This window comes from Peromyscus eremicus, chromosome 2 (assembly GCF_949786415.1).
Source record: "Peromyscus eremicus chromosome 2, PerEre_H2_v1, whole genome shotgun sequence".
NCBI lineage: Eukaryota > Metazoa > Chordata > Mammalia > Rodentia > Cricetidae > Peromyscus > Peromyscus eremicus.
Genome location: NC_081417.1, coordinates 66477318 through 66499821, shown reverse-complemented (window position 1 = coordinate 66499821; position 22504 = coordinate 66477318). Strand labels below are relative to the sequence as shown.

The 22504-nt window shown below is 45.3% G+C and overlaps 1 protein-coding gene across 1 annotated transcript; it reads left to right on the top strand.

The window, feature by feature from the left end:
- Positions 1 to 1311: 1311 nt before the first annotated feature.
- Hemgn (hemogen) lies at positions 1312 to 19247 on the top strand. The gene is made up of 5 exons (XM_059254303.1): positions 1312 to 1484; positions 11612 to 11743; positions 13928 to 14021; positions 16440 to 18013; positions 19036 to 19247. Exons 2-5 carry the CDS (start codon positions 11665 to 11667, stop codon positions 19143 to 19145), a joined length of 1857 nt encoding a protein of 618 aa, XP_059110286.1. The 5' UTR covers positions 1312 to 1484; positions 11612 to 11664; the 3' UTR covers positions 19146 to 19247.
- The last annotated feature ends 3257 nt before the right edge of the window (positions 19248 to 22504 follow it).

The window sequence follows — 22504 nt, the reverse complement described above, 5'->3', positions numbered from 1 at the left end:
CATTCCCTAGACAGGTGGTCCTGGACTGTATAAGAAAGCTAGCTAAGCATGAGTTGATCCGATAAAGCTCCACTCTTCTCCGGTTTCTGCTGTATTTTCTTGGCTGTGTATGAGTTCCTTGGTGATACTATGGAACAGCAAGCATCCCTGGCCTCAAGTTCCTTCCATCACTCAGTGATGGACTGTGACTTACAAGCTAAAATAAACCCTTCTTCTCCTCTGTTGCTTTTGGTCAGTGTTTTATCACAGCAAGGAGTGAAATGTGAAGAGGTGTGACATAATAGGGCGTGGGCTTAGGTCCTGTGCTTCCAGGACTTCTTCTGTAGATGGAGACCTCAATAGTACTGGCTTTGAAAGATGTTTTTAAAGAGTTTTTATCATGCGTGACATACATAGGACAGTACCTAAGATATGACGAGCAAAGGCTTAGTATATATTAGTTATTGCTTTTATTTCTGTGAAATAAAGTGAAGAATGTATCCCTATCAGGAAAAAAATACAAGGTGCTATATATCAAAAAGAGCTCTGCTATCCTTCCAGTTCCAGCTGACGGCCAAGGCCAGGGTCATCATAGGCTACAACATGCAATGTCCTCGCCTTTTCAGTCCCATGGCAGCAGCATTAGGTATCCATTTCTACCCTCAGAACATAGAGATATCAATCTAAAAGAATCACAGTGTAACCAGGTAGGGGGATGCTGGTGTGGACTCTCAGCACTTGGATGCTGATTGGGAGAATGGCAAACCCAAGGCCAAGCTGCGTGAAAAGGCCTGGTCTCCAACAAACAAAAACAGCAGCAGGCCAGGTGTGGTGGCGAATGCCTTTAATCCCAGCACTCAGGAGGCAGAGACAGGCGGATCTCTGTGAGTTCAAGGCCAGCCTGGTCTACAGAACTCGTTCCAGGACAGCCAGGGCTATACAGAGAAACCCTGTCTCAAAATCATGCCTTCCCCCCAAAAAATGACAGCAGAAATTTATTCAATGTTTGGTGAATGAATATAGCATAGCAGATGTATTTATATATGGAAAATAAAAATATGTGCTAACAAGTGAGATCATGGTTCTGAAAAGAGATTAATTATTGTACATAGGAAAAGGCAATGAAATTGTAGTTTTGAGCCTTAGCTCTGTCTCTTCTGAAATCATAGGATGCTATTTAAACTCTTTAAACTGTAGTTTCTCACCAGTGAAATGGGAATAATATTAGTTGGCAAACCTAAGTAAGATCATTCAGGTAAGTGTTGGGTATCCATTATGAGTTCACAGAGTGTCTCATCATCTGGCCAGCATCTTCAGCAGCGTCATCAAAGGCTTTGTGATGGATACACTTACTGCCTGGACGGCTGGGTACAGGGAAGAACACTGGGTAACCAAAGGTACTGGGTGTGCTGGAAAGATCCAAGGAGAAACAGGAAGGACAAGTGGTGCTGTTTGACTGGAATGGGAGAGAACACCGGGAAGCTGACATTACCTGCTGGACCAAGGTCAGTCTTTCTTCCACAGGCGTGAGGAGACTTTCTAGGATTCTAAACCGGGCGGTGGTGGTTCAGTGCCAGCAACAGGAGAAATCTTGTAGCTATTTGTGCAGGATGGGCTGGGAGAGCGATCGGAAATAAAGGGGACTGAAGTTCTCCTGAGGTTTCCCCATACTTTTCTAACAAAGCGGTGGGCAAGGTAGAGGTGGATGAGAAGAACCAAGAATGACAGGAGGACGATGGCAAGAGAGAGCTTATGGGATGTAGAAGAAGCTGCCTGCCAGGCATGGTGGCACCTGCCTGTAGTCCTAGCACTCTGGAGGCAGCAGCCAGCCTGCTCTACAGAGTGAGCTCCAGGCAAGGCAAGGCTGTACCTAGTGAGACCTTGCATAAAACAGAAAAGAAAGAGGAGGAAGAAAGAACAAGGGGAAAGCCGGGCCTGGTGGCACAGCCTGGAGTCCCATCCTAGCTGTTTTGGAAGCTGAGTCGTGAGGGCTGCAAGTTCAAGGCCTCCTTGGCTACGGAGTAAATCCAAGGCCAGTCTGGGCAATGTAGTGAGAGACCTGTCTCGAAGTAAAAAATCCTAAAAAACAAAACAAAAACCCTTGTCATGAAAAAAAAAAAATGGACCTGGGGTGTAGCTCAGTAGTAGGATGCTTGCTTAGCATGTGCAAAGCCTGGGTTCAAACTCAAGCTCCACAAAACGTATGTTTCCTGTTCATCCCCAAACAACATCAAGGTCATCTCTTGTAAGGCCTTTTGACTGCTTCCCTTTATCATGTTTAAATATCCCTCCTCTGGGTTCCCTTGCTAGCTCTTTTTTCTTTTCTTTCTTCCTTTTTTCCTTCCTTCCTTCCTTCCTTCCTTCCTTCCTTCCCTTCCTTCCTTCCTTTCTTTCTTTCTTTTTTTCTTTCTTTCTTTTCTTTCTTTCTTTTTGGAGAAGGAATCTCATGTAGCCAAGGATGGCCTAGAACTTCTGGTCCTCCTGGTTCTGGGATTATAAGTGTGTAATACCACACCACTTTATGCAATGCTGGAGAGCAAACTCAAGACGTCAGCCAGGCTAGGCAAAGCACGCTATCTGCTGAGCTGAGCATATCCCCTCCCCTCCCCGCTCAGCCGCGCTAAGGTTTAAGCATCCCGAGACCTCTTGGCAGTAAAGAATGATCGTCTGGGAATACTTGACAATGGGATCTTCGTACCCATTTATGTCGGTACTACGGTATAGCTGTAATAGCTGAGAGCAGATGGCTGACTCAGCTTCTCAGATGAGAGCATAAAGTCAAGAACAGGGACTCATCCTCAGTCGACCCCACCCACATGTAGGGGAGTGAAAGAGCAGCCTGTGAGGAGGAAGAGGAAAGAGTGGAGACGAACATCTTAGGGAAACCTCCACCTAGCAGAGTGAGAGTCAAGGAAGAAGGGAGTGCTCCGAGTGAGCTAGCTGCAGAGAAGCTGAAGAGAAGAAGCTGAGCAGGGACCACTAGGCTCCCCACTAGGAACACTCTGACGTCTTAGGTGGAAGGAAAAGCTGGAGTCAGGTGCCTGGGACGGAAGTGCCGTGGGAGGTCTTGCTGTTCAGGTGTGTTACAGGGCTGGGGACTAAACTCGGCACCTTGCTAGGCATGTGCTCTGCCTGGGGACTAAACTCAGCACCTTGCTCGGCATGTGCTCTGCCTGGGGACTAAACTCAGCACCTTGCTCGGCATGTGCTCTGCCTCTCAGCTACACTTCTCACCCCATAAAGTGGTGTGGGAGGAGGAGGATCTGAGATTCCATGGTTCAGGGACAAATAGACAGAGGTCAGAGGGTGGCTTAAGTTAGAAGCACACTTGTCTTTCCTCAGGTGAGCATCCACTCCCTAACGTCTACTCACCAATGCTTAGCTGAGTTACTGTTAAATACTGTCATATTTGTGCATACACCCATTAGAATACATGCATACGTACACTAGAGTATCAAATTTAGTATTGAAAGTGTCTGTGTGTACTTGTAAGGTAATGGCTAGATGGAAGGCAGGCTTCAGCCATTCTACATCTGGAGAACACATTATCTGAGTGTGCAGGGACAGCCCTCCTTATCACATGACCACAGACTGAGAGAGAAAGAAGAGCCAACAAAGCTCCTTCCATTCTCTGTGGAATGAGCAGAAGTTTCAGAAAGTATTTTGTCAAGAAAGGAGAGCAGCCGGGCGTGGTGGCACACGCCTTTGACCCAGCACTAGGGAGGCAGAGGCAGAGGATCTCTGTGAGTTAGAGGCCAGCCTGGTCTACAGAGTGAGTTCTAGGCCAGCCAAGGCTACACAGTGAGGTTTCTCCCTTGACTCTTCTACCCAGTGTGTTTTGGGGACAGGCTCAGATGCCTCACTGGGGCACTTCCGACATGCAATGACTGCTGCAGATGTGTGGGCCTCACATCTGCACAGAGCTCATCTCGTCGAGAGTTCTCCTGTCTCCTTAGTCCTCATAGAATTGGCCTTGCTTTTCTGTTTTACGGGGAATGAAACTGAGGAGTGGAAAGGATTAAGTGACTATATCCAAATTACTGTGGGGGAATGGCTCAGCCCATGCCCTTTGCTCTTTTTGGTGACTTCAAACCCTGCTCACATGGCCTTCCCAGCACCAAGCTAGCTGAGGAGTGATGACTCTAAGTAGATCAGGCTCTCATGCCCTTGCTTTAAGGTCTCAAATTCTATCAGTCAGTGATGCAGGCCTGTGGTTCTAGAAACTTGGGGAGCTGCAGCAGGAGGATTGAAAGTTCAAATCTAGGGCTGGTGAGATAGCTCAGTGAGTAAAAGCACTTGCTGCCAAGCTTGGCTCTTAGTGCAGTCTCCGGAATCCATATGGTGTAAGGAGTCTGTACCAGGGTGCGCATGGGTACACGTACACAGACACAGACACAGACACAGACACAGACACAGACACAGACACAGACACAGACACACACACACACACACTCAAATAAATAAATTCTTTTTTTGTTTTTTGGTTTTTCGAGACAGGGTTTCTCTGTGTAGTTTTGGCGCTTTTCCTGGAACTCACTCTGTAGCCCAGGCTGGCCTCGAACTCACAGAGATCAGCCTGGCTCTGCCTCCCAAGTGCTAGGATCAAAGGCGTGCGCCACCACCGCCCAGCAATGCTAATTTCTAATCAGTTTTGTTACTGAGTAAATTATATCTGCTCCATGGCTAAGCTGTTTCCCTGTGCTCTCTTGTCTCTGTGAAGATCTCCAGCCAGGGGGTCTTAGCTGTATGCCTCCTTCCCTCCCACATTTCCAGACTGTCTGGGCCTCTGCAAGACACAGCCAAGACCTCTCTCCTTAGCTGGACCTGCTCCAGGTGGCCGGACAGGAGAACCATCTCCTCTTTTGGTACCCAGCTTCACATAGTTTAAGAAGGGCCAGGCCTGGAGGCTGAAGGCCCAGTTTCTAAGCTCGAATTGTCAGTCCAGTTCTGTGACCTTAGTTACACCAGTGTCCTGATGGAGTTTCTTGATTTGGGAATGGAGGACAGAAAGAGCTGTGTTGTAAGGATGCTGCAAAGACCCAGTGAAATGCTAAATGAGGCCCTGTGTTAGGTTAATTGTCTGTTTCCGCCATCTTCATGATGTTCAAAGGAAGAGACCTGGGTTTTCATTTTACCCTGGGCCCCAGCAAATTATGTATCTGGTCTAACCTGTATGTCCGCAGCCAAATCTAAATTTAACCTTCTTGGGTGCTATAGTCTGTAATTAACTGAATTGAATTGTTAGGAAAGAAATTGTTAGGGCCTTCCTTTACTTCACACCAGCAAAATCTGACACGGAGTTTAAGGGAGACATCCGTCTTCCCCAGCTAAAGAACCTTGCGTCTGGCTTCCTGCACGTCCGGCTTTTCCAGTTCTCTGTCCCTTGGCTGTTCCCGCTGGCTGTGCTCTCCCTGTGGGGCAGCACATTCATATTATACTGCTCGTCTTCCCCACATCTTCCCCTCCCAGCAATGACAACTCTATCCTCCCAGCTGTTCAGACCCAAATCCTTGTCTTTGGCTTTTCAACCCACATCCCATTTGTAAGTTAACATGGCCACCGTGTTACTTTCTGACCGCCACTTCTCCACCACCGTTGAAGTTCAAGCTTCGTCATCTCTCACATGGATCATGGAAATGCTCTTCTGACTGCTCTCCCTGCCTCACCTTCTTCCCAGCCCACACAGGAGCCAGAACCATCCTTTAGAGTCAGAAGTCAAATTGTATTAGGCCTCTGCTCAGACCATCCATGGCTGCCCAGCCCAGTAGGTCCCCTCTGAGCCTTCTCCTTATCCCTCTCTCTCCTCAGGTCCTCTTCCTGGGAGGCCTCTACACTGTCGGCACCCTGGTTCTTCTTCTTCTTCCTCTCAAGTCAAGCCTCATGCTCCCACATTACTTAACGACAGCAGTCATCAGCAGCCACCTCTGACGGTCCCTTCATTCTGTTTTTAAACTTTCTTTTATTTATTCACTGTCTTTCATATCATGCCTCCTGATCCCACCCATCACCCTCTCTCCGAGAATACAACAAAATAAAATTTAAGGGAAAAAGAAAGGGAGAAAGGGAAACCTCTCATGGAAGTTGCAGTGTGACACAGGGAGTCACACAGAAAACCCCTGTATCCATATGTTTTTACATGCAGGCGTTCATCACAAGAGTCACTGGTCTGGTTCAAGATCCCTGGTCTAGATCTACTACATCATCACTGCTCGGCCCCCATTCCTTTATTATTATTATTATTATTATTATTATTATTATTATTATTTGGGTTTTTAAAATTTAATTTAATTTTATTTTACAATATAATTTAGTTCTACATATCAGCCACGGATTCCCTTGTTCTCCCCCCTCTCGCCCCTGGGTTTTGTTTTTTTTTTTGGTTTTTTTTTTTTTTTTTTTGAGACAGGGTTTCTCTGTGTGGTTTTGGTGCTTGTCCTGGATCTCGCTCTATAGACCAGGCTGGCCTTGAACTCAGAGATCCACTTGGTTCTGCCTCCTGAGTGCTGAGATTAGAGGCGTGCACCACCACTGTCCAACCCCATTTCTTTACTCTTATCCCTGCATTCTTGGCTATTTGTGTCTTTGAATATACTGATATTACTTGCTTTCTGTTCCTTTTTTAAAAACTGTAAACTAGCCGGGCGGTGGTGGCGCACGCCTTTAATCCCAGCACTCGTGAGGCAGAGGCAGGCGGATCTCTGTGAGTTTGAGGCCAGCCTGGACTACAGAGTGAGTTCTAGGAAAGGCGCAAAGCTACACAGAGAAACCCTGTCTCGAAAAACCAAAAAACAAACAAACACAAATAAAAACTGTAAACTATGCTGGGCAGTGGTGGCACACGCCTTTAATCCTAGCACTCAGGAGGCAGAGGCAGGCAGATCTCTGAGTTATAGGCTAGCCTAGTCTACAGAGAGAGTTCCAGGACAGCCAAGACTACACAGAGAAACTCTGTCTCAAAAAAACAAAAATAAACAAACACAAACAAAGAAACAAAACACAACAAGACAAAAACTGAAAACTAGATAATGTCAGGAACTTTCTTTTTTAATTTTAAATAGGTCTTACTAGTGGCTCAGGGTAGCTTTACGCTTCCGAGCCTCCTTTAGCTTCCTGAAAGCTGGGCATCGGGTGAATGACAGTAGAAAGAATTCTAGAATGGCTCATAGCATTGTTGTAAGGAAATCACAGCAGCCAAGCTGCCCCTCGTTCCAGGAAGCTGTCCTCACACACAGCCATGTGGGCGCTTACAGAGATGACTGGGACCAAGCCTCCTTCAAGATGGGGCCAGTTGACTCAAGATTCGTACTTTCCTATCCTGCCAAGATTTTGTGGCCTAGAGGGAAGTTATGTACATATGCCCATATCTGTAGACTAATGCAGCTTTCGTTAAAAAGATCTGGCCTTAGGGGGATCAGGATCTGTCCCTGGTGCATGGGCAGGCTTCTGGGAATCCGGTGCCTATGGTGTGATGCCTTGCACAGCCTTGGTGCAGTGGGAAGGGGCTTGGACCTGCCTAGGCTCAGTGTGCTGGGCTCTGCTGACTCCCCATGGGAGACCTTGATTTGGGGGATGTAGGGATGCAGGGTGGCTTGGGAAAGAGGACTAGGGGGTGGGAGGAGGGAGGAGGGGGGATCTGTGGATAGTATGTGGAGTGAGTAGAAAATTTCTTAATAAAGAAAAATGAAAAAAAAAAAAAAAGGTCTGGCCTTATAGGTAGCATGCTTAGCCTCTCACATTCTGGGAATAAAACTAGACTCTTCTAGAGAAGGAGGGACCATAAGTTAGGCTTGCAAAATAACAGTGTGGTTATTTCTGTCCCAATTTCCCGCTCTTGACTGCTTATCACACCAGAGACACCTTGCCTGGATTCCAATCTAGTTCCCTCCAAAGTGTCTCCACTGGTTTCCCCCGCCCAGCATCACCTCAGGTTGTTAACTTGAGACCCCACCCTCTGGAAGTCTCTTCACACCATTCTAGATACAAGGAAAGTGGGGCAGAGGCAGAGAATGGTCTTGAGGAGTCATGGGGCACAAAGGATCTAAGTTCTATTTCCTTCCAATAAGGATGTATGCCCTTAACAACAACAACAACAAAAGATGTGTGTCCTTGGGCTGGCAATATGGCTCAGCTAGTAGAGTTACTTGCATTCATGAAGTCCTGGGTTCCATTTCAGCACCAAAAGGGCCTGGTGGTGCTCCCCCGTCATTCCAGTCCTCCTGGTACTTGGGAGATGGAGGCAGAAGGATCAGATGTTCAAAACTCATCCTGGGATTCGTTAAACTCTGACTTTAAAACCAAAAGCAAGTCCTCTGTCCCTTGTGAGTACTCAGAGCTCAGGGACTCCAGCGCCCACTTCTGTAGCCTGGCGATTTTGCTCAGAAGGTAGAACAGAGTGGACATTCTGTCTAGTCTGCTCCATTCCTGAACAGGTGTCAAGAGCTCGGGGGAAAATCTGATTTAGAAGTACCTCTGCCATCCTCTGAAGGTGTTTTCAGAAGGATTCTATAACACTGTTATATTGAATTATCACCCAACTATTAAGAATTAAGGGCTGGAGGATGGCACAGTGGTTAAGAGCACTTGGCAGTCCCCCAGAGGACCCGGGTTCAATTCCCAGCACCCACATGGTGGCTTACAACCATCTGTAACTCCAGTCCACAGGGAACTATCCTCTGTGGGGAGTAAGCACACATGTCATACACATGCATGCAGGCAATTAATACACATCAAATTAATAAACAAATAAAAAAACAAAACAGACAAAACTCCCCAAACTAGAAAGTCAGCAACTCAGCTCTGTGCTCTCTTTCTCTCTCTCTCTCTCTCTCTCTCTCTCTCTCTCTCTCTCTCTCTCTCCCCCCACTCCTTATTCCCTCTCCCTCTTCCTCCTCCATCTCTTCTCTCTGCCTCCTTCTTTCAAAAAAAAAATTAAAACATTCTAGTGCCAGACATGGTGGCACATGACTTTAATCCCAGCACTCAGGAGGCAGAGGCAGGCAGAACTCTGTGAGTTATAGGCTAGCCTGGTCTACAGAGTGAGTTCCAGGACCACCAGGGCTGTGTAGAGAGACCCTGTCTAAAACAAAACAAAACAAACAAAAACCTTACAACATTCAAAATTCTGGTCTAGATCATAAAACATATAATTTTCAAAATTATATTGAGAACTTTAATCCTATACATAAAAATTTCAAAAAATGTAAAAGGTAAATTACAGGAAATAGCTGTTGTTATTCTCTATGGGGCTCCTCTGACTAGCCCTCCCCTCCCACCCCCGCCAGAGTTACCTAAACTTTTAGTGGCTTACATAAGAGAAAGATCAGGGGACTAAGAAACAGAACGAAGCAGAAGTCTTGCTCGCTCAGTACAAAGATACAATTTAGTTCGCTATATCGTTCTCAATGCTCTTCAGTATGTTTAAAAACTTATTACTCAGCTAGCATGGTGACACACATATGCAATCATAGCACTCAGAAGCTGAGACAGGAGGTTTGTGAGTTGAAGTCTGCTTGGACTGTTGTCTCAAAGCAAACAAGAAAAAAAAGGAACTAGAATTTGGCGGATCAAGTTGTAATTTAAACTCACTAAGAAACTCATGTGTACCACCACATTCTCTGATTACCACCTTTATTTTAGAGACCGTATATACGTACATGTGTGCATAAAGAGAGAGAAGGTGGTAGGAGAGTCAGAGAGAGAGGAAGAAGTTCTTGGGTAGCCCAGGCTGACCCCTAACTCCTTATGTAGCTGAGGATGACCTTGAACTTCTTCTTTTTTTAAACCATTTCTTTCTCTTTTTTTTTAAACATTTTTTTTAGATTTATTTATTTATTATGTATACAGCATATATGACTGCAGGCCAGAAGAGGGCACCAGATCTCATTACAGATGGTTGCTGGGAATTGAACTCAGGAAGAGCAGGCAGTGCTCTTAACCCCTGAGCCATCTCTCCAGCCCTTCTCCTTCTCCTCCTCCTCCTGCTTCTCCTCCTCCTCTTCCTCTCCTCCTCCTCCTCCTTCTCCTCCTCCTCTTCCTCCTCTTTCTTACTTTTGGTTTTTCGAGACAGGGTTTCTCTATGTTGTTTTGGAGCCTGTCCTGGATCTCGCTCTGTAGACCAGGCTGGCCTTGAATTCACAGAGATCTGCCTGGCTCTGTTTCCTGAGTGCTGGGATTAAAGGTGCGAGCCACGAATGCCTGACTCAACCTTGAATTTCTGATCCTTCTGCCATCCAAGTTCCAGGATGACAGTGTGTGCGCTATGCTGGGCCCACATCTTCATTAACATTTATCTAGGTTCAGCCTGTTAGATACCAGCAGTGCCACTTGTCAGTGTGCGAGGCATAGGGAAGATGTCTTACGTAGCTGGGGGGATTTTACCATCCCTGCAGACCCACCAAGCCAGTGCTATGGTCTCTGAGATCCAGGTCTGTATTGTCTCCACTCTAACTTTAACTAGGGTGGCTCCGGAATCCAAACCTTTTCCCTCTCAGTCTGGCTCCAGAACACACTGGGCCCTGTGTCTTCTGACCTCGGCCTCTCTGTTCCCTCCTTGGTGAGCCACGGTCCCCTGTGCCCCTCTCCTTCATCAGTCTGGTGACCCATTGGAGAGAGAACAGTTCCTTTGATTTCAGCTTCATTTCATAATGCTGTGTCTTTTCACTCAGAGAGGTTTTCCAGCTTCCCTGGGTGAATTAACAGTGGGTTTCAGCCGGGTGGTGGTAGCACACGCCTTTAATCCCAGCACTCGGGGAGGCAGAGCCAGGTGGATCTTTGTGAGTTCGAGGCCAGCCTGGGCTACAGAGCGAGATCCAGGAAAGGTGCAAACCTACACAGAGAAACCCTGTCTCGAAAAACCAAAAACCAAAAACAAAGAACAAAAAAAAAAAAAACCCACAAAAAAAACCAAAAACCAAAACAAAAAAACAGTGGGTTTCACTGGTCATTCTGCACAGGTGAGCACAAGTGTAAAGATGAGCTTTGGATGCCTAGTTAGGGCTTTGTGTCTGTTTACTGTGTCTATTCTAGGCACAACACTGCAAGGCTTGCTAATCGTTTGCAATAGGTTAAGGTGAAAAGAGCCACACTCAGGAAGATTAATCAACAGCTAACTCCATAATCTTCACTGTCAGAAGAAATGTATGAAATAGGCAAGAGAGTGACTATTTACTCACTCTGCAAATAGAGGCGTAGGAAAGAGCTGTGGGTTGCTCTGGGCCACTGAGTTGGTCAGAACCTAGACCCCAGGTTCTTTCTGTACTTGGCCATCTCCATTCATTAAAAAAAAAAAAAAAAAAAAAAAAAAAAACCATCCCTCTGGCCACATCCTGGAGTGCACAGCCCCCAGTCATTTGGTGCCTTAAAAGGAATCCAGGCACATGCTGGCACAAGGAGCCTCATGCTGGGCGGGAGGCTGCACATGCCAGACTGTGCCAGAGGGCTTCCCTATAGAAATGTCAGGCTTACAGGATGACAGGGCCAGCACCAGCCATTCCCCCCACACCTGTGCAGTGTGATAAAGAAAGTGGAATTTGCCCACAGCTGTGGTCTAACCAGATAAAACTTTTAGGCGGGAAGTGACAAGCAAAATTGTGTGTGTGTGTTTTTAAGTGTTAGTTTTGACATTTTAAAAAAGCTTTTAGGGTGCTTGTGAAGTCAGAGAGAATACCAAGAAGGCGCTGTGGCAAAATGGACGTGGGAAAGGATGGATCTCCTCTGAAGTTCCTCCAGACACCTGAACCTCATCCACGGAGAGCCCATGCTCCAGGTAATGACAGACCTTTGGAGGTGGTGGCTGCGGGGGACACATCATTTTCCTCTTTTATTGACTGGGTACGGGTCGGATAGAAAGTAGCAGTGGGGTACGTCCGGGGGAAGATGGACTGAACCGATGAGGGGCATTTTGGTGCTAAGAACCCAGGGGCCGTAAACAAACTGTTAGCGAGAAAGTCTCTTCGATGAAAGAGAGCGAAAATATCCAGGACACTCCTGCAGCAAAGCAAGCCGCCAGGACATCTGGAAGGATGTGGTAACAGGAGCTCCACCAGGGCCTGATCTGTCTGATGCTCACTCTTTTGGCTTCTAATTTATCTTAAGGTCTGTTCTAGAGCAGCATTTCTCAAAATGTTTTGTGGAACCCTGGGCTCTGAGATACCCTAGGGCACAGTGTGAAAACTTTTAGCTTCTGATGAATTTATATATCTTTTCTTGAAATAAAAAAATATTAAATACATGTGATTACAAAAGCCATCATTGTATTAAGATAGCTATCAAGATTGTTAAAATTGTGATACAGCAATGTATGTGCTTATTTATAGATGCATTAAGTCATGTGATACAGTATAAACATAGTATCAAATCCAACAGACCCATATCCACAAGTGATCACTGAAGCTATGAGCAAGAATTGTAATGTCATATAGGAAAAAATTCTGTAATTTATTTGAGTGATAAAGTGCCACACTGCTAAGACCATTGTGGCTTTTACTTACATTCACACTTTGAAGGAAAATGTAAATTTAATTAGAAGTTGGTAAAAATATGATTTTTCCTCATCAAGAATCCCTGGACAGGGTACAAAGCTCAGTAGCATAATGCTTGCCTAGCATGTGTGAGGCCCTAGGTTCAATTCCCAGCACTACCAGAAAAAAAAAGAAAGAAAGAAGAAAGAGAAAAAGAAAGAAGGAAAGAATGAATAAAAGAAAGAAAGAAAGAAAGAAAGAAAGAAAGAAAGAAAGAAAGAAAGAAAGAAAGAAAGAAGAAAGAATTCTTGTCCTAAGAACAAAAAGTGCCCTTGTCCAAGGGCATTTCCTTTCTTGGAGTTCCCGTGCAGACTGGACACCCCCACAGGCTGAGAGGGGCAGTCTCAAAGATCTACTAGTTTTTCTCAAATTTAGGTGGCCATAGACTTCTTAAAATTTTTTTTCTTGCAAACTTTGTGTGTGTGATGCATATTTGCATGTATGTGGACCTGTGTGTGTGTGTGTGTGTGTGTGTGTGTGTGTGTAGGCCAGAGATTGACATCAAGTGTCTTTTTCTTTCAAGTGGCTAGAGAACATATCAGCTAGCTTCAGTACCATGTCGCTGGAAAATTATAGTGTTGAAGGCTGTGTCAAGGAACTATTTTTTATCTAAGTTAGGTTAATAAAAGATAGAATGTGCTATCTTAACTACTTTGTATAATATATGGCCTGGATGGAAATAGGGAATACAATGAAAACAGGTTACTATGACAAAGATGACCGAACATGATCTATTTTTTTATTACTTGTACAAATATAAATTTGTTTTGAATAAGTCAGTAGGTCAACAGCACACTTATGAACAGTATCATCTGTGTAGGTCTCGAAGCTTTTCACACTCACATGCTCACTAAAGGTCTGCTACACTGGGTGTATTACCACATACCTCTAATCCCAGCACTCCAGGCGCAGAGACAGGTGGATCTCTGTGAGTCTGAGGCCAGTGTGCTCTACACAGCAAGTTCCAGGCCAGGACTACAGTGTGAGTCTCTGTCTCAAGAAAAAAAAAAATCTCCTCCACATTTTCTGAAGGTGGAAGAATAAGGAGGAAATGGTCCTTGACCTCAAAAAACAAGGGCAAAACTCAGGAGAGGGAGTCTAAAATTCTGTAGGGACTGGAAAAATGGCTCAGCACTTAAGAGCACTTGCTGATCTTCAGAGGACCTGGGTTCAATTCCCTGCATCCACATAGTGGTTCTTAACTGTCTCTAACTCCAGGTCCAAGGTATCTGATGCCCTCTTTTGGCCCCCTTAGGCACCAGGCATACATGTGATGCACAGACATCCACACAGACAAAACACTATACACATGAAATAACAAGATTTATAAGTGATAACTAGATAAATAAAACTTCTGTGGTGGGATACTTGCTGAGGCACCCCCCAGGTCACTGTCACGCTCCCCAGTAACTTTCCTTTTCACCTGGCAGATGTCATTGGAACCTGGAGTTTGAGAAACAGAGAACAACTCAGGAAGAGAAAAGCTGAAGCACAGGAGAAGCAGACGTCACAATGGAACTTTGGGTAGGTTCTTTACCCGGGAGAGGGATGGGTGTAGATGTTACATGTCATGCCATGCCCATGCCCACACCACCTTCCCAAGTATCCTCTAAGTCAGGTGGTGTTGCGCCCGTGTGCTTAAATTTTTATTTTTGTTTGTTTTTAAAATAGTCTCCAATGGGTTAACTCTCTTGCCTAATGTCTCAGCGGTAGTCATGACGACAGAACTTTTCCCCTGCTTTCTTTCTCTGTTGTTTCTACCATCCCCTGAGGCAGGTTCCAGCCACTGAAGCTGGACCATGCAGGGTAGCTCCTGCTACCCTTTATTGGTTTTGTTGGTGTTAAAAAAGGTGCTAAGGCCTGACTTGGTAGTGCATACGAGTAATCTCAGCACTCAATAGAGTGGTAATCGGAAGTTATGAGTTCTAGGCCTCACAGGGCTTAGTGAGAACACATACTGACACACAAAACCAGGGCCTGGAGAGACAACTCAGCAGTCAGGAGCACGGCTCCCAGAACCCATGTGGTATAGATGTACATGCGGGCAAAGCATCCACGCACGCTAAAATTAGAGGGCAGGTGGGCAAGACCCAGCTGATAAGCAAAGATGACCAGCCTAACGCCCCCAACTTCCTAGTCATTGGCCATGGGCAGTTTATGGAACATGCCAGCACACCTCAATTTTGTCCTCTGCACAATGGAGATAATAGCATCTACCTCATAGCCTGAAGTAACAGAAGTAAATCTCAACAGTGCCTGAGACTTAGGAAAGACTAGAGAAGGTTCTTACAGTAATACCATAGTTCTACTTTATACTGTGTTTGTGATTCATTCGCCTAAGTTGTATGTAATTCTTACAGCCACCACACAAAACGGGAAGGTGTTATTTGTCTCATCTTACCTATAAGGTAGCCAAGAAATGGAGAGGTTGAATGACTGGCCCTAGTTATGAGGGAGCATGGACTAAACTTTAGGCCACTCGAGTATTTTTGCATTTTTAAAATAAATTTTAAATTATTATTTTACATTTTATTTTATCCGAATGAGTGTTTTGTTTGCATGTATAGACATACTCTTAACCACTGAACCATCTCTCTGGCCTGGAAGATGATGATGATGATGATGATGATGATGATGATGATGATGATTTATTAGAGAGAGAGAGAATTTATTAGAGAGAGAATCAGAGTACAACTTTCAGTAGTTGGTTCTTTATGTCCACCATGAAGGTCCCAGTGATGAATCAGGCTTGGTGGCAAGTTCCTTTATCCACTGAGCCTTCTCACTGGCTTTGTTTTGTATTTTAAAGATTTATTATTATTTTAAAAATTATGTGAATGTTTGTGTGTGTGTATGTGTGTGTGTGTGTGTGTGTGTGTGTGTGTGTGTACACATGAGTGCAGGTGCACCCAGAGACCAGAGGTACATGGGATCCCCCTAGAACTGGCATTATAGGCAGTTGTAAGTTGCCCCATGTGGATGTTGGGAACCGAATTTGAGTACTTGGAAAAAGTAGTACTTTTTAACTGTTAAGCTATCTCTCCATCCAAACTCTATTTTTTAAAGTTATATTTTAAGTTATATTTTATTTATTTAGTACGTGAGTGTGTGGGTGCATCCACGATGTAGAAGTCAGAGGACAACTTGTGGGAGTCAGTTCTCTCCTCCCACCATATGGATCCTGGGAATGAATTCAGGTCATCAGGCTTGGCAATAAGTGCTGAGCCATCTCCTCAGTACTAATTAAAATTTTAATTAGCTTGCCAAGCAGTGAGTTTCCATAGGCTTTTTCATACAGTCTTAGGTTGGGTTAACACACCCCCTTCCTCTTATTAATGTATGTGTATGTGCAGGTACGTGTGTGTGTGTGTGTGTGTGTGTGTGTGTGTGTGTGTAAGTATGAGCTAGCCAGAAGATAACCTCAAGTGTCATCTTCAGGAACACCATGCACCTCCTTTGAGACAGGGTCTCTCATTGGCCTGGAGTTTATCAATTGGGTTCAATTAGCTGGTCAGGAAGGTCCAGGGATCTCTGCCTCTCCAGTTCTAAGATTACAAACTCATGGCACCACATACTCTGTATTTTCACCTGGGTGCTGAAGCTAGAACTCGGTTAAGCCCTTTACCCTGGGAACTACTATCTCCCCAAACATACTCTCTCTCTCTTCCCCTCCCCCCATTACACAATGCACATGCACGCACACACCACACACCACACCACACATACACACACACACACACACACACACACACACCAAACTTTAACTTTAAAACCATAAAGTCCTACAGGAACACTTTCTTAGTAGTTGAACACCTAGGTCTGGGGAGAGTAAGGGCTTGTTTAAGATCATGTAACGGGGCCACAAAGACAGGGGTGGATATTGGAAGCATTCATTTGGACCCTGCAGCCCTGTTGCTGACATTAATTCTGGTCTCTCTGCAGAGAACAGAAAAAACGCAAGTGTCAAAGAACAGGAAAAGGAAACCCAAGAGGCCCGAAGAGACAGGGGGGCACAGGGACGAGGGCACAGCCTCCGTCACAAACAGAGAAGCCAAGGATGCAGAAAGCGATGGAACCTGCTGAGGAAGAAAGCGAGCACCCTGTAAACCCTGTGACTGAAGCCCTCCCATTGGTGGCATGCCCCCCAAAAGCTGTGCCTGCAGAACACTGTTCTGAAGCACACCAACAAAGCGTTCAGTGCCAGGATCTAGCAATACAGAACCATTCTCAAGCACACAAACATAGGGCCAAACCTGAAGACCTCTCTCCTAACACGTGCCCAGAAAGAGCTGTACTTCAATATTCTTCTAAAATGTGCCCAGATACAGATGAACCTGAGGTGCTTTCTCCTGAAATGTGCCAGGAAACAGCTGTGCCCCAAAACCATTGTTCCAAAGTACCCCAAGATATGGCTGGACCCGAGGAGGCACTCTCTCCTAAAATGTGCCAGGAAACAGCTGTGCTTGCCCCAAACCATTCTTCCAAAGCACCCCAAGATATGACTGGACCCAAGGTACTTTCTCCTAAAATGTGCCAGGAAACATCTGTTCCCCCAAACTATTCTTCCAAAGTACCCCAAGATATGGCTGGACCCGAGGTGCACTCTCCTAAAATGTTCCAGGAAACAGCTGTGCCCCAAAACCATTCTTCCAAAGTACCCCAAGATATGGCTGGACCCAAGGTGCTTTCTTCTAAAATGTTCCAGGAAACAGCTGTGCCCCAAAACCTTTCTTCCAAAGTACCCCAAGATATGGCTGGACCCGAGGTACTCTCTCCTAAAATGTTCCAGGAAACAGCTGTGTCCCAAAACCTTTCTTCCAAAGTACCCCAAGTTATGGCTGGACCTGAGGTGCTCTCTCCTAAAATGTGCCAAATACCAGCTGTGCTTCGAGAGCATACATTGAAAATGTGCCAAGATGTGACCAGACCTGAAGTCGTCTCCCCTAAAACACGTCAAGAGAGGGCTGTTGTTCCCTGGACAACACTTGGAGAAGCTGCTGGTCCAGAAAGATGCTCTCCTGAAGCACTCCTCCAGACAGATGTGCCTGAAGGCTGTCCACTTGATACGTGCCCCAAATCAGTCACCCCAGAGAAAACTTCCCAAGCAGATCAGGCAATGGCTGTGACTGAAGACTGCTTCTCTGAAACACGAGAATGCACCGTGTCTGAAGACATTTCTTCAAAAACACACCAAGAAGCAGTTGAACCTGAATTCATTTTTCACGAGACCTACAAATCCACTGAGTCTACAGTCTCCTCTCATAAAACAATCCAAGACTCACCTGGGCCTGAAGACCATTCACCGGAAACATGTCAACCAATGTCTGGGCTTGAGTACTACTCCCCTGAAACCTGCCATGAAATGCGTGGGCCTGAAGACCTCTCCATCAAGACCTGTGAGAACAGGGATGGGCCTAAAGACCACCTTCCAGAACACACCCAGGAAGCAGGTGGGGCCCAAGGACAGGACCCTAACACCCACCAGGACAGTGAGGGCGCTTGTGCTTTCTCTCAAGGTAGGGTATTTGTATAGCAACAACTCCCTCAGAATTCGTGATTTAAAGCTGTCTTTGACAGTAGCCAGTTATCTCAAGGGGAGCCATGAACAGCACTGGCTCCTTTCAAGTACAATGTCTTTTTCAGGCGACCAACATTCTGTCAGCACATTTCCAAAAAATGTAGATAACTGAAAATTCTATTTACCCATTTTGAGAAATTATAGTAAGAGAAACAAATCTGAAACAGGATTAATTATGTGTAAAAAATGCTCTGTTTTGGTTTTTGAGCTAGTACTCACTATGTAGCTGTGCTGGTTGGTTTTACTGCTTGAAACCAAATGCTGGTCCTCTGGAAGAGCAGCAAGTGCTTTTAAGCACTTGGTCATTTCTCCAGCCCTAAAAAAGATCACGGGGGAGGGATCCTGGCACTGAGGAGGCAGAGGCAGGCAGATCTCTGTGAGTTCCAGGTCAGCCGACATTGTGAGTTCCATACAGCTGGGGCTACATAATGAGACTCTGTCTTCAAAAACAAAACAAGCAAACAAAACCCACCTTGGACTGGAGGAGAGAGGGCTTAGTGGTTAAAAGCATGTACTGTTCTTGCAGAAGACTCAAGTTTGGTTTCCAGCACCCATTTGGTGGCTTACAACTGCCTGTAATTCTAACTCCAGGAGATCTAATGCCCTTTTCTAGCCTCCAAGGGCTCCTGCACACACCTGGTGCACACAAATGTATATAGCACACAAACACACATAAAAATAAATCTTTAAAAACAGCACATGTTGCTCTCTATAAAAAAGAATCCCACGGGGAGGTGGTGGCACACACCTTTAATCCCAGCACTTGGGAGGCAGAGGCAGGCAGATCTCTTCGAGTTCGAGGGCAGTCTGGTCTACAAAGTGAGTTCCAAGACAACCAGGACTACACAAGAGAAACCCTGTTCAAAAAACTTAAAAAGAAAATTCCAAGAGTATTGTTTGTGTCCCTGCCCCAGTCTTGTTTATTGAATCTGTTATTTTGTGTTTTATTTGATTTTACAGAATTGAAGGAAAAAGCCAAACTAAATCAAGATGCAGAAACACCATCAAGTCCACAGGGTCCTCAAGAGATCTGTCGAGAAGATGACACCGATAGCTATGTTCTGTTTTAACATGACTCAGCGATGAAGTTGCAGTCCAAATGAATAGAGCATACACATCTTCTCTTGTATGATTTTACTGAAAAATTGTAGTAATTGCTACAATTTGCATTACTATTTTAGCTGGTGTTTTTTTTCCACGTAGATCTTATTTGAAAGAGAGAACTAACTTTTAAAGGCTCTAACACATACACAATAGTGGTGTGTGTGTGTGTGTGTGTGTGTGTGTGTGTGTGTGTGTGTGTGCTGTTTGAGGATGTATATATGTGTATGGGGGGAGATAGTAGAGGGAGGGATGAACAAGAGCAGGGGAAGGGGTGAGTAGTTGATTTTTCCCCTCTAAGAAGAAGCATATATTTGGTAATTCTAAGAAGATAGCATTTTGATAGGAACACTTAATATTTTGAAAGTATATAGTTGCTTGTGAATTTTGTCAATTATTGATGTTGTAATATCAGAATTTTATTCAAGCTTTACAAGGCTCTCTGAGCTAATCTGAACAATTCTTACTCTGGAACTTCTTGCAAAATACTTTGGAATTGATAAACGTGTGTGAATCTGGACTTTTTATTTCTATTTTTTTAACTGTGTTTGTGAAAAATGTACATGAAATCATTACTATGGGCTAAGCTGTGTTACCAAGACAGCATCTTGCTATGTTCTGGGGTGGGGTGGGGTGGTAAAAACACTGAAACAATCTTTGTTCACTAAGGTTTAACCTGGTCTCATTGGGAAACAAATCACTCCAAAAGTAAGCAGCGAGTGCAGCAGCTTCCTCTCCGAGGAGCCTATGCCCTGGCTCTCGGGGTGTTTTCCTTCCTATGAGAGGGCCTCTCTCTTAACCCTCATACTTAAAATCTATGTTAAATATCCTTAACAACCTCCCCCAAAGAGAACAGTGCTGCTGCCATATGCATAGTACATGTAATGGGAGGAGCGCTCATCTATCCTGATGTGGAGACTTGAAGGATGGGAAGTATCTGCACAGGACACCCAGACTAGTTCAAGGTCAAGAGAACTGTATGCTAACTGAGTCAATGTCGGGTCCATATTTACATGTTAAGATCTGTCATGAGGCAGCGAGTCTATTATTGGAGTGTAGAGAGCCACCGGACCCGGAGTTACAGGAGATTGTGAGACATCCAACATGGGTACTAGGAAGCAACCCTGCAAACCTGGGTCCTCTTGGAGAGCAGTGTATTTATTCTTTCTTTTGACAAAGTTTCACTGTATAGCTCCAAAATGCCCTGGAACCAGCCATATAGACTATGCTGGCTTCAGACTCATAGAGATCTGCTTGCCTCTGCCTGAGTGCTGGGATCTAAAGCATACACCACTACACGTGGCCACAGAAAGTAGTCTTAACCGGCTGAGCCATGTCTCCAGGCAGGGGTGTAGTCTTGTAGACGTAAATGACTTAATCATTTATTAGATTACTGAGGAGTAAGGCTTTACAATGAAGTTGAAGGTTTTGTATTTCAGGAATCATCTGGTGACAATGGTCACAGTGAACTAAAAATGACAGGAGACCAGGGCAAGGACACAAACAATTCTGGGAAAATATTTGAAAATATTCCCTGGTATCCAATTGGTTTGGATTTTTCCTTGGGCTATCATTGGAGACTGAAAATAAGACAAACTTTGACAAATAAAAACTCACTCAGTAAGACCATCTGCTAGGTTCTGAGGCTGTGTCAAAAAGGCAAGCCCCACCCCTCACAACGGGTGGCACAGAGCACTCACGGTACATGAGAACCACCAGAGGAGCCTTCAAGAATATAGGTGCTCAGGACTCTCCCCCAGGGTTCTACTTGAGGTGACATCTAGGCATAGATACACTTGTTTTTTGAATGGCCTATGCTCTAAGGTTTTTTTTTTTTTCCAGAGCTGAGGACCGAACCCAGGGCCTTGCGCTTGGTAGGCATGTGCTCTGCCACTGAGCTAAATCCCCAACCCTGCTCTAAGGTTTTAAACAGTCAATTTTTTTATGTGTATGTTTCCTGCATGTACATCTGTGCACCATAGCATGCCTGGTGCCCACAGAAGTCAGGAGACAGCATCCGATCCCTTAGAACTACAGATATAGGGAGTTATGCCTGTCCATGTGGGTGTTGGGGATCAAACCCAGATCCTCTGCAAGAGCAACAAGTGCTCTTAACTACTCAGGTTTTTCTTTTATCGTTTGTCTTTTTGAAGACAGGTCTTACAGAGTCCAGGCTGGCTTGAAACTCACCTTATAAGCATGTGTCACCACACTTGGCTTTATGCAATGTGAGGGCTTGAGCCAAGGACTTTGCACATACTAGGCAAACACTCTTCCAACTGAGCTACATCCCCAGTCTGCTTTAAAAAAAAAAAAAAATGTCTGTGTAAATGTGTTCTTGCAGCTGGGCAGTGGTGATGCACGCCTTTAATCCCAGCACTTGGGAGGCAGAGGTAGGCGGATCTCTGTGAGTTGGAGGCCAGCCTGGTCTACAGAGCGAGATCCAGGAAAGGCGCAAAGCTACACAGAAAGACCCTGTCTCGAAAAACCAAAAAAAAAAAAAAAAAAAAAAAAAAAAAAAAAAGTGTTCTTGGGTCCTAGTGAAAGTGTGTGGGTTCATGGGTGCCCACGTATGCACATGCGTGTGAGACCAGACATTGATGTCTGTCTTCCTCAACTGCTCTCCATCTTGTATATTCAGGCAGGGTCTCACTTGACCCCAGAGTTGATACTTGAGCTAGCCAGCTTATTCCAGGGATTACTTGTCTCTACCTCCTGCAGACCACTACACCTACCCAGCATTTACATGGGTGCTGGCAACCCAAACTCTAGTCCCTTACTTGCATGGCAAGTACTGTACCCACTGGGCCATCTCCCTCGCCCCTTGTCCTGTTTCCTTCACCATTCCCTATAAATCCATGCTACTTTCTTAATTACACCCAGGCACCAGTGTGCATCGAATTATTCCTGTTTTCTTGTTGGTTTAGAGCTTTGAGATCATGAATTATAATTCCCCAAGAATCCACCTTAGCTCCACTTTGTGCTGTCCTCTTCTGTGGCAGCAAGGAGTCTGGGCATGCCGGAACTACATCTGAAGACTTAAAAAAAATTGTGTGTGTGTGTGTGGCCCTGGCTGGCCTCCAAATCACAGAGATCAGCCTGCCTCTGCCTCCCCAGTGCTGGGATTAAAGGCACAAGCCACCATGCCCAGCTTTTAATTTTGTGTGTGTATGTGTGCACATGTGTGCAGGTGCCTGTGGAGGCCAGAAGAGGGCATCAGATCCCGTGGAAGTGGAGTTACTGCCGGTTGTGTGCTGCCACATGGATGCTGGGAATCAAACCTGGATCCTCTGGAATAGCAGCCGGTGCTTTAACTGTTGAACTATCC

Excerpts from the sequence above, each read along its gene's own strand:
- Hemgn (XM_059254303.1), top strand. The coding sequence starts at position 11,665 with ATGGACGTGGGAAAGGATGGATCTCCTCTGAAGTTCCTCCAGACACCT. Across the intron at positions 11,744-13,927 it reads ACGGAGAGCCCATGCTCCAG|ATGTCATTGGAACCTGGAGT; the intron begins GTAATGACAGAC and ends TTCACCTGGCAG. Across the intron at positions 14,022-16,439 it reads ACGTCACAATGGAACTTTGG|AGAACAGAAAAAACGCAAGT; the intron begins GTAGGTTCTTTA and ends GTCTCTCTGCAG.